Below are 18,161 nucleotides of genomic sequence, written 5' to 3' on the forward strand. Positions count from 1 at the left end.
CCTCAGCTGTTGAAACTGTTTTGCTTTCTGTAAAACACTTGTGTAGTAATGGCAGCAAGGACACATCCAAGTAGAGCCTAAAAGATAAAATTCTCTAATTAGAAAACGTAGCCCTTGTTTCTTGGCAGACTTGCTATATACTGTACATAATTCACTAGAAAATGTAAACAGTTTGGGATTTAAACACCGCTAAGATCTTACCCACATGGTCCACTCTCCTCTTTACCCTCTGACTTCAGCTTCTTCGTTTCTCTTTTCCACCCTTCCCCTGACCCACAGAGTGCTTTGGGAGAATGGGCCAGTACAACAAGCATGGGGTGGCCTTGTTGCCTTCTTCAATTCTACTTTCAAGATAATCAAACATTGAAAGTTTGAGACTACAGGCAAGACCTAGGTCTGGTGTGAGACTTTTGCAGGCCAAGGTGTCTCCCTCAGCCAGGTCTGGAAGACAAGGAGCTGTGCAGGAAGTGCTGGATCAGGTGGCTTGTCTCTAGTGAACTTAGGCTGTCCCTGGGTGTGAACCTAGACTGGAATTTAAAATGTATCCATCAGAACTGGACTAGTTTCACCTGACTTCAGCTACTTAAAATAGCTGTTTCCTCCTCTCCTGGACAATAGCAATAGGCATTTCCAGAAGATAATTTGATCCATCTAAAATGTTGCCATTTGCTCCACCAACCACAGAAGTAGCTTACAGGTTTAGTTTGCTGAATTCAGGTGAATTACCTCTCAAGTGCTGAAGTATACCTCCATCTCTTTTGAGGCACCTAGGACCTCTGGACCTAAGTCTGGATAAAGCTATCCCCCTGTAATACCACAAAATTGTATTTATTCAATAATAGCTCTGAGCTATTACTCACAAGATGTGAAAGACCAAGGCAGAAGAGGAATTTCAACTTGCCTCTCCCAAACTCCAGTAGAATGCTCATCACTGCTATACTCCAAACAACTCCACCATCACCTGCCAAACATGAGTGAGCAAGTTAAAAGGTCCTGCCCAAAAGGTCCTGCAAATAAACCAGGCAAATGACCAACATCTGACTCTGGCTGGGGTAGGTAGGTACAACTCTGAAGACTGCTTTCATTTTCTCTGTTCAGCAGCAAAACACAGATTCTTTAAAGGGGCTCACTGGACTAAGAAAAGAATTAGAGATCCCAGAGAAACATCTGCGTTCAAGATGAAAAGGCTTTACTGTGTGTCTCAGTTTTCGATTTTGATACTTCACACACTAACTAGATATACAGAACTTCTGTAGATCCAGCCCTCAGCACATGCTAAATCAATGACATGTACATATTTTGTGTACATAAATAAATATTCTTCTATTGTTACAGTGTAGACAGACGTGTACATTAAGCTTTAAAATAAATGTAAAATAATGTAATAATGTAACTGTAAAATAAGTGTAAAATAATTCCTATAAATAAGGTATTGGCACACCTCGTATGACATGCTTTTTTTATACGTAGTTAATGAGTTCTTATATATACACCTCCACAAAGACTGTAATCAATCTTACTGTTCACAGTTAATTTAGTAATAGCAGCTTTTAATGTCAATAAAGTTCAGTTACAAACATAAAGAATTCTGAATCAGATCAGATGCAGTTGTTTTACATCATCACAAATTTACCTGCATACTTGTGCTCAATCTGTAGCTATGTTGCTCTTGGTAACAAGGTAATTAATGAGAACTATAAAATCTAATGGACAACACTGATTCCCATAATCCCTGTTTGTTTTGAATACAATTGAAGAGAAGTAGCAGCACAATACAGAGAATATTTACCTCGTAAAAAACACAGAATACCTGCTAAAAAAAGGGAATTGTTACTTGGCTATTGTATAGCTGGAACAGGGAAAGACACAAAAGAATTTATATCAGTCAAGACATAGATGGGCATTAAATAACCAGAGCATGAAAATTTCAGTCTAAAAGACAAGCTGGACCTACATGAAGAAAATGAATGCAAGATTTTAAACTGTGCTCTGTGTCTCTTCTCAGAAGGGAAGAAAGCCATAACGCTCCTAGACATTTCTTCAAAACATGTCCAGTAATGAAACTCTCATTAGGCAGTACAAAGCTTGCAGAATTGCTTGCTTCACTTAGGAGTATATATAAGTAAATAGACACTGGCACAGCCTCAAAACTCATAGAACAAAGGCAGAGTAGTCATAATGCTAAAGTAGGAGAATGTAAATAATTGGTATCCTATTTTCTGGCAATACAGCAGTAGTCTGAAAGGAAATGCAATACTGAAGGTCTGTGACTTGACCAATAAGAACAAAAAGTTGTACTCTCCAGTTGTATTCCACTTAACAGATGCTCTATGTACATTTTTCTTCCAGATAGGTTTTCCGGGAAGAAAAAAAAAAATCTTTGGTTTGACAGGCAATTGAGCCTACTGTTTCTTTTTAGAATACCCTTGTTTAGGAGCCTTCTGTACACACAAAATAAAGGATTAGGCATACAGTCTCTGCCAGTCCTGCAACATGCTTACTAAGGAAGTTGTCAGACTCCACAACTACAAAGAACTATCATCACCTGTTGTTAGAAGCTCTGTTAGCATATGATTAGGAAAGTTCTAGAAGATACTCAAAAACCCTTTTGAGTGATAATATCCAAGGGTAGCTTAAGACAACTGTAAAGCATCAGTAGCATCATAGCATCAGTAATGGCTGACTGGTTGTTGCATTAAAATACCAATGGATGATCACATTACATAACCTTCTCCAGAGCTTGTGGTGTTAGACTGACACCTGTGAGAAAGCTCCTACAGATAGGACAGCTGCCTTCTGTGTACAGTAAACATATACATATTTAAAGCTCCTTTTGCCTTCTATGACAATTTCCACAACTCGTTTGACTCATTCATCTTCCAGATAAGATTATTTCTCACACACCTCTACTTCCAGTTGTAATACAATCTTAGTGAGGCAACATTCACAGTTGTGATTAGGTTTATTAGGTCTGTATTTCTTTGTATGTATCTGACATAACTTTTAAGTTTTGGCACTTTCAATTTACCTTTACACTGTGTGATTAGCCTTGCAGCTGAAATACTCCATATATATTTAACAGATCATCTTGTTACACAAAGTTCTGTAATCTTGTTGACTTTATAATTTATTCAAATTTCCCTACCTCTTCTTCAGTTTTACAGAAAATAATTTTCTGTTCTGGGGTTCTTCTGGTCTGAGAGTTCTCCAATAACTTGAAAAGAGGATTTTTATAATGTCTCTCAGGAGGGATGCAGAAGTAACACAGATCCCTGTGTTAAAATTCTTGTAAGTATCTCTGCAAACACTACAAAGGAACTGTACAACTGGAAGTTGTAGATCTTGAGGGAATGGTTCCTCATCTTAGCTTCCTCATCTCTTTCAATAAACTCATCTTTTTCAATAAACTGGCCTGTTTTGCAGCTGCTGGTCATAAATTTACATATCTTATATAGCAGAGGGAAACAAGCATCTGCAAGAAGTATAACAACTGTATTCGGCACATAGCTATCCAGTATCCTATCCATCCTGTTTGGCTAGGAGACAAACTGAGAATTTGTTTATAGATTACCTGCCCAGTATGTGGTCTATATATCCAATTTCTGTGCACCCCACCAGGGGTCACTTATACCACCTTACTGACATTCCTCAGCAGGGGCAGGGATGGGACACGACCACTGTTCTTCTATTATAGTAATTTAAAATATTTACACACTGCACAGCCACTCTATTACACACGCACAAATACTTACTGGTATACTAATGAATCACACCTACAACATTTTGCAAAGATTGATACACTGTGGGGTTTCCAAGCATGAAAAAACCATAATCTGTAGCCTTCTAGAATACAGACAACTGGAGGGCCTGTGGAGAGAAAAAAAAAAAAAAAAAGGTGTTCCCTCTTAAGTTTAAGCTCTCTCCAGAGACCATTCACTAACTTCAAAAGATACATGTTTGGCATTAACTAAAGGTCTCTTGGGAAAACAGTTTAAAAAAATGTGTTAAACCAAGTAGTACTTAGAGAAAAGAGAGCACTGTGTAACACATAGTTACTGAGGTACACACTTATATATTTAATGTGTGAAAAATAAAGTGCTTTTTATCAGGTCTCCATGCAGGGACACTATAGAACTTTTCAACAACTATAAAACAAATAGATACATAGAATACTGAATCAAACATACAGTGAACATCCTATCTGATTGATGCCGCAAGACAAAACATTCCTTCATATACATGGTATATACAAATATATTCCTCTTTACTCAATATATTATGACAATATATATTTCAAAATTTTGTTAGAGTCTAAAAAAAATCATACAAATATGGAACAAGGATCAAGCGTAGAAGTTCAAGACTGACAAAGAATTTGCTATCCCTGCCCATACCATCATCTCCACTCCTGGGAAAGATATGCCAGTGCTCTTTGCTGGGGTGCAGTGCCTCCACATCCTGCAAGGCACTGTGAGCAGCAGCTGTGAAGTTGTCATCACCAGTGGTGAGTAGATCAAATAAACATGAGTAAAAATATATGTCCTTCACAAGCATCTTCTCATGGCATTTGGTGGTGGCTGTTTCCACTGTGTACCCTGATCGGGGATGAGATGCAGCACCCCAAGGAAGCAGCTTTCCCATCACAGGCAATGGCAAGTAGCCACTCTGATCAATACGTTCACTGGAAGGGCAGCCATTCAGACACAGCTGCAGATCCTGGCTCTCCTCAAAGGCCATGACCAACTCCTGGGGCATGCGAATGGCCAGGGTCAGGTAGTGCCCAAGCTGGCGGATATACACTGTGGTTCCGATGTACCTTGCATGCATCTCAATATATTTGCCACTGACTTTCTCCACAATGTGCAAACTCCTGGTGTTCTCATCTCCTCCACTTGTTGTACCATCAACAAAAGCTGCAGGCAAGTCATCAGTCATTGCTTGATATACTTTCTGATCTGTACAGTCTTGGTATGATTTGAAGATTATAGTTATCTGTGGGGGAAGAGGAAAAAAAGGGCAAACTTAGTGGAAAGAAATCATCATCTCAATCCCTTTTCCATTTTTTAACTGAATATGTCTAGAACTGCCCACTACCTTAAAACCTGACAGCTGTCCACAACTCTTGCCTAAGGAAAGCAGCCTGTACACATGCTTAAAGCAGTATTTTACTGGATGGCAAATGTTAGATTTGTTTTTTTGTTGGTCTGGAAGTAAGACTATTGGCACATGGCAACAGCCTCGAGGTCAGGAAAGGAAAACACTTTGTATTTAATTAAGCATAACAACTACCTCCTGCCTCACACTTCATTAACACTTTGGAATACATCCTGCAATGACAGAGAAGCATAAGGACTGAGTAATTCCCACAATGCTGGCAACTATGGCAGAACCAGAATGAGACCATGCAAAATCAGAGAAAGGTATAATCAGGACCAAGAACAACAACTAGTCAAATAACAGCTTAGGGACCCTGGATACATTAGTCCTAGGAACTGGGAGATTTGACATTTGAGTCCACTGTGCTAGAAAATGTGCCCACAAGAGAAACCATGCAAGACTGAAAGACATCCAAAGATGTGCCTTCGAAGAGTGAGTGACGTTCAACATCAGAATCATTAGCATGAAGCAATTAATTTTTTTTTTTTAAGATTAGAACTAGCCTTTTAAACCTTCCTATTTATCGGAGTAGGTCACAACAAAAGAAAAACCAGGTCCTCCAGTCCTACTTGAAGGGAATAACTAGGCTATATGGCAGACCAAGTTTGGAGTATCTAGCAGCTTTCTTAAAACAAAAATTAGAATTAGAATTCACATCCAAGTATTACAAACAGATATGCTACTCCCTTTAGAGGAAGAATGACTAGAGGGGAATGACTTCTTGAAAAGCTCAAAAGACATTTTGCACCAAGAATAGATATTTTAATAATTATTTTCATCATTGATTGATTATATCAAATGATTTACAGTCTATGATTTAAGTAGTCTGCCATGAGACTCACATTACTTCAAAACATATCAGAAGGGATTTTTAAACTAAGGTTAAATTTAAAATCTGTTCCACAGCACCCTCATATTTTAATTTCAATTAACCATCACACTTCTGCACAACTTTTATTTCTGTCTCTCTGTTTTAAAGTAAGAGCAAGAGGTTAAATCAAGAGCCAGTCACAAACAATTTGAATAAAACCTCTGCCCTCATTAGCCTCACCTCTCTACACCACTTGTATAAGACACAAGTCTTCCCACCTCTCTCCTTCCATTGCAACAATTTCTTCTTCGGAGTATGCAGATGTATCCTAAGCAATTTATTTTCATTTATTTTCAATATTTGGTTCATCTCAGGTGGTTGATGCTTTGTCAGTGTTTGTCTCACAGCATGGACACTACTTACTATTTTGACTTCATATATTCTCACTAGTGCTGATTGGATTTTTCCAATGGTTCTTCCTTGCATTAATCAATTGTACAGTATAAGATGTATCAGCTATATACCTTGAGACCATCTGTAGTCAAGTAATTTGGTAAAGTGATGATTGTGAACCACAGCTGAGCTGGAATGCTTACACCCAAAATCCAGAAAACACACAAGTGCCCCTGTTGCTGTAAAGATGATCTCACAGCTTTGTTCTTAGTAAAGTAAGCTCAGTAACCTACAGAAGAGAAACTTGAGGTCTCTCAAATGATTAATATTTCTGCATATAATCCAGGCCATAATGCAGTAAAAGGCCTTTTATTTTGTGTAACACAGTTTGAATGAAAGAGACTTCAATCTCAGCCTGCTAAGACAAAGAAGCATTGCTATTTCCTTGAGCACATTTGCATTGTTCTGCCAGGAAAGAATAATTTACACAGCTACAGAAGTAAAGCTCTAAGTCTCCTTAGCCCGGAGCCAAAAAGAAGTCTCATGGTTTTAATGAGACACTGAACTGGCTGTTTGATTAAATATTTAAGTAAGGCACCTGGCAAAATTTATCAGGAAGCAGCTATCAAATTGCTCTCTCCAGAACTCCCTCATTTAAAAGTTTGAAATGCACACAATTTCAGAACACAGAGAAGGAATAAGAAGCCTTCATCCTAATTTAAGATTAGCAATAACAATGGATGCTGAATGACAGCTGAAATACTATTATATGAATAAAGGCCTCCATGTCCATTGCAAGGACTCTCTAAACAGAGACTCAACAGAGACCATTAAGATTTTCCAAGGACATAATTGTATTTAAACATTGCAGCTCAAGACACTGATTTTTAATACTCTATTGTCTATTGGGTGGCATCCATCTAATCCATAGGCCAGATCAGTAAAACCAGAGTGCTGCATGGGCTTTGCCTTATCACACATTCCTATCTCAGTATCATGCCCTGGTACTGATAGATACTTCAGAACCTGTTGCAAAGGGAGATGAAGCAAAATATCATTGCAGAGCTTTCTCTCTAAATTCCCAAGGTATCAGAGAGCATTAAAAAGTGAGAATGTACCTACAGTACTTTTCATATTCTGTCTGGTTCCCAAGAACACCTTCGCAAAGCTGCTTATGCAGTACTGTTTACAGACTAGATTAGCTGCCCTTTCTAAACTTAGGATGGAAAAATCCAAATGCCAAAATCTTCACATGAAGAAAGATCTTTGAAACTATCAGTGTATCAACCTTGTTCTTTGGGCACATACAGAGGTCTTCTGCAGTGAGGCACCCTGAAAGATGAAAGTAAAGGTTTCCAGAGGCTTATCTGAGGATACAATAAACAAACATCAGCTATAGTAAGATTAAACCAAAGAAATCCCGCACATAAAATTTACACATTTCATTTTGGACTTCATCCTCCCACTCCTACTGATGCCAGTACTGATGAGTACACTGCTCAAAAAGCTTTCTTAAATTCCACTGCACATACAAAACCTTTCATAGATGGTGTTACTGAGCTGTAAAACTACCATTTCTAGAGAAGACCCTACTGTGTTTGTAGAAGGTTTAAGGCTTGCATGCCTTAAACAAAACCAACACACTTTCAACTCTTGAGTTCTTGTACTTCTCTTCCTGTGGGAATCAGACATGGAAGGGTTTCATCTGCAGCCTTAGAAGCTTAGATTGATGAAAAAATACAATACACAGATACTAAGCAGAAAAATCATAAACTTGTATTTCTACAGTTGTAGGTGAGAATATGCCTTAAGTAAGTGAGAAACTGTACTGGTAAGATGGTGAAGGGTTTATAATGTAGGGGTGTGGTTGTATGGAATAAGCTAAGAGTTTAGAAGTTATAATAGAAGCATATGTGTGCCTGTGAGTTAGAAGACCATTGGATGAAAGTATCCACACTGCAGCAGAAGTAAGTAAAGGTGATAGGTAAGAAAAGTAAAATAAATCCTGTGGCAACTGTCTATTGGTTTAGAAAGTTATATATTGCCGTGTAACGAAGAAACTTGTGACTACTTTGTGCTACAGCTGACTGCCTGCTCCTCTAAAATCTCACGGCCTCTGAGACTGATGAGCAATAAATTGTTCTTAGACTGATGGTAGTCCCATCCCTACATTTCTAGTGGCAACAGTGATATCTTCCCTAGTGTCACAATTCAATTACAATGACGAAGGTATCACTATGTTATTTTACTATGCATTTCACAGAATTCTAGAATTGTTTGGGTAGAAAAAGACCTCTAACATCATTAACTTCAACCTTTATTATAACACTGCCAAGCTTGGGGAGGAGTGAGTGAAAAAGTGCCTAGTGGAAAAGGACCTAGGGATGCTGGTTGTTCAGCTGGCTGAATGAGTCAGAATGGGCCTAGGGGGCCAAGAAGACCAAGGACATCCTGCCTTGGGTGCCAAAGTGCAGCCATATGGACCAGGGCAGGACTGTACCTGGTACTCAGCACTGCTAAGATGACACCTCAAAACCTATGTTGAGTTTTGCACCTCTCATAATCAGAAAGACATTGAGATGCTGGAGCAAGTCCAGAGGAGGGAAAAAGAGCTGGGAAGGATCTGAAGCACAAGCCTGATGAATAGAGGCTGAGGGCACTGGGGCTGTTCAGCCTGGAGAAAAGGAAGCTCAAGGGAGACCTCACTGCTCTCTACAAGTCTCTGGAAAGAGGTTGTAGTCAGGTAAGTCAGTCTCTCCTTTCAAATAGCAAGTGACAAGATGAGAAGAAATGGCCTTAAGCTGTGCTGTGAAGATTTAGATTGAATATTAGAGAAAATTTCTTCACTGAAAGAGTTGTCAAGCACTGGAGCAGGCTTCTAAACCTCTTGAGTCATTACCCCCAAAAACGTTTTAAAGGCATGTAGACACGGCACTTACAGATCACATTTAGTGGTCGAATAGACAGTTTGCAACTGGACTCAATGATCTTAAAGGTATTTTCCAACCTAAATGATTCTATTGCAGCCTCCAATGAAACTGTAGTATAAAGCTACTTCTATGTAATAAGACAAATTAATCTCTGCCTTAAGCAAAAAGTCCATAAAGATGAAAAGAATAATGATGTGACAAGTTACCTGATTCTTCTACTTCTTAAAAACATTTAGAACATTTATCTTCCAATTACCTTTTAGTTATTTTTCTATTACACTGTGCTCACTCTGCAATAATTTCCTGCAAAAATGAAACCACGCTACAAAAGAGATATTTAAAGTTTTTTGACTCTGGGTAAAAGAACATTTATCCCCAAAATTCCTTTACCCTGCTGATAGCACCAATTCCCAGGTTCCAAGGTTTATACCCAAGAAATCACTACAGTGAAAATCACTACAGTGAAAAGCTCTGTAGTTTTTTTCCTTCTCTGTGTCCTTAAATTCACTCTCTCACCCTCAAGCTATCTATTATAAAACACCTGGACAGGAAAACCCTCATTTCCAATTAATGCCAACAAGAAGACACTTCCAAACAAGAAAGAAAGCTTTCCATTGGCAAGCCTAAGCATCCCTGCCTCAGTTCCTATTCAGGGACAATTACTTTAGTGATATCCAGAATACCTGTCACAGGTGCAAAAGGCTATAAAGACTTTGTACTCCTCCAAATAAAGCACACAATAAGTAAAAATTTAAAAACCTCAATGTACTATTTCATGCACTATACAATACCCTTCCTACATGCTCCCTGTAACAGACATTTATTCTCAGGGAATTCAAAACTCCTTCCAAGACAGGGAAGCTCTTTATCTACAGCTGCAGAAATCACACATGAATAATGCCAGTGACCTACTCAAAACACGTGCAGGAAGTCTCTCGAAAAAAAAAAAAAAAAGAAAGAAGAGCCTAAACTTAAACTCAGTTTCCCAGTTATCTGCTGATGATCTTCCTTTTCCATCTGAAAGTCCCTAGGATCCTATGCCAAGGGGCATAAGCACATCAGGCAAGCTCAAAAAACTGGAGTTTCAAAGTTTCAGCTAGACCACAGAACATAAAATAGCTCTGCTCATGGTGAAAGACATATGTTACTATGAGTAACACAAATGTGCAAAAGATCTACAAACAAATTGTCAAGAGCATTTTTGTAAGTACACAACTCTCCCAAGATGTGCTCTTCCAATTAAGGGATTCAAGGGAAATTTTTCCTGCTTTTTGTACTTTCATGCCAGATGCAAGTTGATGGGTAGGGGAGAGACAACATGCGTTTATTCCTCACATTCTTACTTGAAGTGTCCTCCTGGCATTCTCTTATCCTTTATGAACTTACCGGATAGTCCTCAGGCTGCTAGGGTTCCCATAGTCTCTTAGGTTTTGGAGAGAGAAGAAAACTTCACATATAAAGTTGCCTTCATTGTCAACTCCCTCAAAGATTGGTACAGCAGAAAGCTAGGATAAAAGTGAAAAGTACTAACTCCCTACAAGGGCAAGGGCAAGTTTGCACCTTTCAAAAGGACAGTGGGCTGAAGATTAACCACTCTGTTTCTATGGCTTCTTAAACCACTTCCCTGAAAAATGCATTCAGGAAAAATTAAATCTTCTACTCTTGTTGTACTTCCTTTCATTAGACCTCTTTAGACAGGACTAATTAGGTTAGTATTGGCTTGGGCTTTTGTACAATTTAAGCTCAGCATATACCTTTGTTTTTATTTCCCATTAAACATCTATTTCAAATACATGCAATTTAAAAACAGCCAAACTAACAAAAAGGAATAGTCTGAAAACTTTTCATATGATGAAGGTAGATGACCTATTGGATGCTCTCAGGTAGGGATTACTCTATGTAGATAAATGTCAATGAAGTGTAGCTCTTTAGAAGTCCTTTAAGCTACCCGGTGGCCAAAATAGTTTAAGTACATCCAACAGCAGATAGTCAACCACAGTTAAAATGGAATACTTGCAGAGGAAAATGTTACTGGAGTGAATGAAGCAGTGGTAGTGTAGCTTAACAGGCCTTTTCTATTTCATTATAGTAGTCTGCTCCTACTAGAAATAACAGAGTCAAGAGCATGTATTAGAGATATTAAAGCTTATCTTCTAAGCCACTTGTACATTCAAACAACTTTCCTTGCCTATAACAGGTGTGGTAAATTCTGTTATCTGTCAAAAAAAAAGGAAAAATATTCAAGGACTAGGCAACTGTGGTGGTTTTCAGCTTTATTGCTTTTAGTTCTGTGCTGCAACATGTTTGTAATGTCCTGTTCCATGTACCCCTACATTATTCCCTAGTTGGTTTCACCCTACATTGTACCAACCATCTCTATCAATCACCCTTGCTCCTGCCTCTTTTTCCAGACACTTTGATGTCAATCCCTGTAATCCTGCCCCTACGCCTGTCAATCTTGGTAATCCGCGCCCCTTTGTCTAGATTCTTCCATGTCAATTATGTAATTTTCCTCCTCTTACTAGTCGGTTACATCTGCTCTCCTCCCCTCTCCTATTCCATTGGTTATATGATAATTTAGTCCCTCTTATGCCCCTCCCCACTTGTTAACCACTGGTTGTTAGGCTGACTCCTCCCCACAGTCAGCCCCCCTTTATAAGTTAATGTATCTGCATACTCCTTGCTCCTCTGTGTTGTCTTCCTGCTGGTTTGCTTCTTTGTTACCATCTGCTGTCTCCTCTCCCGGAAGGAATAAAAGCAACTTGGAAACTGTAACCAGAGAGTCCCTCTCTTTCTCCTTAACCACTCCCACTCGAGGAGGACTCCTTCGGTCACCTGCTCGGCCAGGTCACGAGAAGGGGTTCCTACCAGTGGCCAAACTGCTGCCTTCGGCCCTAGCCTGGGGCTCAAGGTGGGGAGCGGCCACTTGGAGGCGCATGCCGAGGAAGGGGGTTGGAGCTAGCTGGCAGCCAGCGTCACCCCCTCTCCCGAGATCAGGGGTGCAGCATCATGCAACATGTAAGATATATCAGCATTAGAAATATTTCTAGTATTGTAAATAACAGATCTTGTTTTATTTGATTGCTTCTGCACACTTAGCTGCACTTGGGCAAATGACAGGGATTACTAGAAGAAAAAAAATACCCAAATCAAAGAAAAAGAAAAAAACCCCTCTTATCGAGAATAAATAAAGACAGAAAGCACACTTTTTAAAGTCATACTTTTCCTCAGTATGTGCATATATTTACTCCTGGTGTTCTCCTCTTTATCTCTTTGAAAAGACATATATGTTCTAGCATAATGTGCTACCATAATCAATAATTTTCAGAATGGGGCTAAACTTATGATCACCTATCTACTACAACCACACCCTAGCCATCCATACAATTTGCACACAAGAATCTCAACTTTTTCCTCTACTACTATCAGAAACAAGGAAATGAAGAAAATTCAGGGAGAGTTTAGTAAAACTGAGCATAAAAGCTTACTGCAGATTATGAAATGCAGCTTTTTCTTCCACTTTAAAAAAAGCCACTGGAGGAGACTGCAGGAGATAAGTCTCTTTTGCAAAGCACACTCATATTACTCTCATTGCTTATTGTATACACCTTCAGAACTCATTCACAATGAAGACTGGTTTTGAAACTGGTATAATTTAAGAAAGTGTAATTCGGAACTTTGGTCCAATCTCTGTTCATTCATCCAAGCATTGCCATTACTTCAATACTTCAGAACCCAGCACAAACATAATAGTAAAACTGATTTTTCTTTATTAATACTACTGCCCAGCCAACTCCACAGACGATGCTCTACCCTACTGTGACAGACAACTCCTGCTTCTGAGTCCAGTAATTAACAAAACCTACTTCCAGGTTTAACAATACAGTGAAAATTCTCTAGTGTAATTGTCTTGAGGCTGTGTACACATAGCTTGACAATACAAGAGCTATGGTACCACAATTTTTAAAAAAGCCCTTTCCCTGCAAAAGAGAGATGTGACAATATCAGCTTCAAATGCATGATTAAGTAATTGATGGACACACTTGCTACCCACATCCAGCAGGAAGAAACAAGGACTTTTCTTAAGTTAAAGAAATAGCATCAGTTATTAAATACTAGCGTATGTATTCCTACTCAAGACTCCTCAAAGTATCTGAGAGGCATATAATCCTAAATTTTGCCTGTCTCAACAAGGGTTTAATATTCTTGGCACAATTTTAGGGCCACTGCTTGTTTAAAGCTGAGGTACTAAGTCCTTATCACAAACATTTAGCTTGCTACCTCCTCTCAGTCCTTTTGTTTTGGCTCTGAATCATCAGTGTTTTGGTAACCCGTTTTGTTTTAGATGTGAAGTTTAGAAAATTAATAAAAAGCAGACACATATATTCTTTCCATCTTTAAATTCCCCTCCAACCCAAAGCATTGTATGATTTTTTTAAGCTTCTAGTTAGTGCAGAGGCAGTCACAGATGTAAAATAATCAACAACTGTTTAAAGTGTTACATCAGTATCATTACAGGCTTGTGTGGTGATACGCACAGATTTTCTTGTCTTAAGCAGGAGCAGAGGGAAGAAAAAAGCCTGTTTTGTTTGCTCACTAAAGAAGATGCTACGAGTTTTACTTTTTTATACTACTTCATAGAAGATTCTGAAGCTAATACACTTCTTCACTCTTAAGAGCTAAATGACTTACTTAACTGTCTTCGCCTTTTACTTCTGCATGCATGCACAGTGCACAAAAATAATCTGTACCTTGTTTGTAGCAGTAGCGCTGGATCCTGGGACCACAGGCACATTGGTCACTTGCACTGATAAGTATTTATTGTCTATGAGGGGCCAAGCGCCTTCCACTTTGCATGTCTGGAAGTGATCTTTAAAAGTCCTCAGATGAGGATCCCCAAACAAACCACAAAACAGGTAAGTAGGAGGAGGTGTCTTCTCTCCCCCCTGACTTTCTCTCGCTTCTGTGTAGCCACTGTAATTGCAGAGATCATGGGTCATTTCAGAATTGGTGGAGGATGTAGGTCCATTTTTGGTACAGTTTCTCTGGTTCATGAGATCACCAATCCCAAGCACTGCAGAATGGTAGACTAGGTTTCCACGGCATACTTTGGAATTGCGATAGGTACACACAGAGTATGCCCGCAGGGCCTTGCAGAATTCCAAATCAAAGTCCTCAAGAGCTGCGTTTAGATGTGAAGTAAAGGATACAAAATCAGTGGTGCACTTCTGGATTCCACAAGATGTGTGCAGCTCACAGTCACCTAAGCATGAAATAGACAGCAGAAAGACATAAAGCAAACCTCCTCTATGGCAATACCCCTTTCCACTTCCACAAGTACCATAGAAAACCACTTAAAAGAAACTTAAAAGCGCTCACCCATTAGGGAAACATTGCATTTTGGAAAAAAAAAAAAGGTTGAAAGATAGAAAGATAACAACAGAGACTATCTCAGATGACAGGACTCGTGATGTCTTAATCCACTACTTCATATTGTCCAGACGAAAATTAAGAGCACTAAGTCCTATAAAGTACAAGCCAAACATTTCTTTCTAGATACCAAGATGATGATGCAGTTCTGTGTTCAAGTCAATAAGAAAGTCTCCATTTAGTCTTTAAGTGCTTTACACAATTCACTGAATTTTTATATAGAATTCTGCCCCTCCGAAAAATGTGGTAAAGGCAACAAAAAAACGTTGTTTAGACGTTAGACATCAAACGTCTAAAAATGTTTAGACAAAAACTAGACTGAATAAAACAAGTTCTCTTTTAGAAACCGGGGGGGGGGGGGGGGGGGGGCGGGGGGAGAATGGGTAGGCAAGCGGACAAGCACTTTGCTTTATTTCCCTGGCACTGCCTTAGCTAAAGCTTCACTGCTCATTTTTTGGGGACTAAAGCGTGAAAAAACCCAGCTGTCTGAAGTGCAAATTTTCAGCTAACACACCTATACATTGCAGTTCCTGTACCTTTCAGAGCACAATTCAGTAATAAGACAGGGGGGAGAGAAACTCTCTGCCCACAAAAGCTTGAAGTAATTATCAGATGTATACAACTCCTACATAGTTCAGTTTACATGAACAAATGTAAACTGAACTATGACAGATTTTATCTGATTACCTGATTTCCATAAAAAAGCAGTTAACATCCTTGCAAGCAAATTGAAGTTTTACAGTTTTCTCCTCCACAGTTCTAACACGTATGATCTGAAATCCTTCCAGATTCTCATGGCAGTTAACAACAGCTTTCTGAAGGTAACTTTTACCAAAGAACTTACTAGGGGCAAAAATTAAATGAACAAGACACACTAAGGGCAACAGAACCCTACTTTTCACACAGGTTAAAACCAGGAGGACCCTAATCTAGGAGAGATCACATTTCCTGCCATCCAAAGAGAAAATGGACCTTCATAAAGAATAGGTACACAGCTTCATGCAACAGCTGTTCAAGCCTGCAAAACTATCTACTAAAATTCATCTGTGGGAACATTTAACTGAAATTTCCCACTGTCATAAAGCAGGTTTTGAATGCCACAGAGACACACAGAAAAGTTAAAAAAAAAAAGGGAAAACAAAATGCATGAGAAACTCCTGAGCCACGAGAAGTGGAAAATAGCCTGAATAACAATATTTTTCATTTTTAAATAGCTGTTTTCGGCAATGCACCCAGTGATAAGAGGATATCAGCAATTTCTTTGCCTGCCCCTTAGCTGACCTTCCTGAGTCAGTATTCTGGTGACTTACTCTGAATACCTAAACCATGAATTTATAAGAGCACTGTTTTGCCAGTGATGCATAGCTAACACAAATTTGTCAAAATCCCAAGACAACACGAAGTCGAATGAGGAATCCCCCATCTATAGCTAAGTATGACCATGACTCGTGTAGGTAAGCTAAAAATTTCTTTGTGCAAGAAATTTTTACATACATACCTCTGCAGAATACGGGAAAAAAACCCGAACAATAATCAACTTCTGTGTTTTCAGATACACAAAAAAGACCCACACCAAGCAAAATGACAGAGGGAATACTGGGTTTAGAGCCAGACTTTCAAAGCATCAAAACTTTTATTTCCCTTTAGTTGTATTCATAATAATTTTTTAATCACAAATAAATCAGGCTAGCTGAGCAAGTCTGTTAAGTTATCAAGCAGTCCAATAAATCACAGAATGACAAAATTTTTAGGGCTAGAAGGGACCTCTGGGGATCATCTAGTCCAACCCCCCTGCCAAGGCAGGATCACTTGGACCAGGTGACACAGGAACGTGTCCAGGTAGGGTTTGAATGTCGCAGCAGAGGGAAACTCCATGACCTCCCTGTCAGCCTGTTCCAGTGCTCTACTACCCTTGATGCAAAGAAGTTTTTCCTAATGTTGAGGTAAAGCTTTTTGTATTTCAGTTTACAGCCATTGTTCCTCTTCCTGTCGCTCGGTACCAATGAAGAAATCTGGCACCATCCTCTAGGATGGAGATATTTATACTGCACTAACGAGATCCCCTCTCAGTCTTCTCTCCTCTGGACTACACAGGCCCAGCTCGCGAATCCTTCCTTCATGAAAGGCTCTACCGGAAGGGAAAGGACCCGCTAGCTCCTCGCCTCTCCGCGCACACGGCTGCGCCCCTGTCCCTCCCAGCCCCACACTCCCGGTACCTGCGCCCAGCAGCAGCAGCCCCAGTGTGGCGAGCAGCCGCCGCAGAGCGGCGAGCGGCGCCTCAGCCCTGGGGGCGCGGGAGGGCACAGCGCTCCCCATGCCCGGCCATGCAGATTCCTGGGCTGGCGGAAGGACGGCGCCACGGCATGAGGCGGCTGAGGCGCGGGCGGGCGGACGACGTTTTCCACGGTGCTTCTCCGCCTCCACCTCCAGCCCCTCCAGCGGCGCGACAGCAACCACAGCAGCGCAGCGTGACGCGACGCGCACAAATAGACCCCCGATGGGGGGGGGGGAGGGGGGAGCGGCGGCGGCGCCTGCGCCGCCTTCTATTGGCTACCTGAGCTGTCCGTCACGGCTGGACCCGGCGCCCGACGCCCCCTGGCGGCAACGACACGCCCGCTGCGGGTCCCGCCGCCGCCGCCGTGTCACTAACGGTCGAGTGCGTCCGCACAACGAGCCGCGTCCCTGAGGCGGGACGGGTCGCGAGAGGCCGCCAGGGGGCATTGCCGGGACAGGGCAGGGAACAGCGCCGGGATGGGAAAGGAAACACCCCCAGGATAGGGTGGGGAACACCACCAGGAAGAAGAGAGGGCGCCCCGCCGGAATAGGTTAGGAACACCGCTGGGATAAGAAGGAGGGCACCGGCAGGATAGGGCAGGGACACCTCAGGGATGGGACGGGGAAAACCTCCGGCGCAGACAGGGGACATGGCCGGAGAGGGCAAATGCTGGGTGCACTGCTGGGAACAGGGCAGAGGGTACCAGTGGAACAGAGCAGATGGCACCACAGGGACAAGGCTGGGTGACAGAACACCGAGACAGAGCAGGGGACATCGCCGAGGTGAGAATTAGGAAAAGAATCTGGAGGAGAAGATAAATGCCATCATGTCAGGATATTTTTTGAGCATCCAAAGGTAAATTTCTCTTTGAATATTTCATTAAGAAACTAACAGGAGGAACTACAGCACATCTCAGGTGTAAGTAAAAATACTGCTTTCAGGCTGTTTGTTTTTTCAATCTGTTTCTCCTTTCTATTAAACATATTTCATACTGCTAAGACTGGACTGGCTGAGGCAAATTGGTCGAGGTTCAGTGAGGCCAGGTGCTGGGTCGTGCCATTGGGTTACAATGCCTGGAGTGCTACTGGCTGGAGCAGTGGCTGGAAGGCTGCATGGGGAAAAGGGCGTGGGCATTCTGGCTGGCAGAGCTGAACATCAGTCAGCA

The 18,161-nt window shown here is 40.8% G+C and overlaps 1 protein-coding gene across 1 annotated transcript; it reads right to left on the reverse strand.

The window, feature by feature from the left end:
- Window positions 1-1,529: 1,529 nt before the first annotated feature.
- On the reverse strand, window positions 1,530-17,236 carry RGMB (repulsive guidance molecule BMP co-receptor b). The gene is made up of 3 exons (XM_071448561.1): window positions 16,938-17,236; window positions 14,043-14,554; window positions 1,530-4,992 (listed from the first exon to the last, which is right to left on the reverse strand). The coding sequence occupies exons 1-3, from the start codon at window positions 17,035-17,037 to the stop codon at window positions 4,312-4,314; spliced, it is 1,293 nt and encodes a 430-aa protein (XP_071304662.1). The 5' UTR covers window positions 17,038-17,236; the 3' UTR covers window positions 1,530-4,311.
- Between the last annotated feature and the right edge of the window lie 925 nt (window positions 17,237-18,161).

This window comes from Agelaius tricolor, unplaced genomic scaffold (assembly GCF_023055355.1).
Source record: "Agelaius tricolor isolate 1412-34295 unplaced genomic scaffold, bAgeTri1.0.p SCAF_27, whole genome shotgun sequence".
Lineage (NCBI taxonomy): Eukaryota > Metazoa > Chordata > Aves > Passeriformes > Icteridae > Agelaius > Agelaius tricolor.

Coding starts and splice junctions, on each gene's coding strand:
- RGMB (XM_071448561.1), bottom strand. CDS start 17,037: ATGGGGAGCGCTGTGCCCTCCCGCGCCCCCAGGGCTGAGGCGCCGCTC. Junction 14,555..16,937: donor GCTGCTGCTGCTGGGCGCAG/GTACCGGGAGTG, acceptor TTTCATGCTTAG/GTGACTGTGAGCTGCACACA. Junction 4,993..14,042: donor GCGCTACTGCTACAAACAAG/GTACAGATTATT, acceptor CTTCCCCCACAG/ATAACTATAATCTTCAAATC.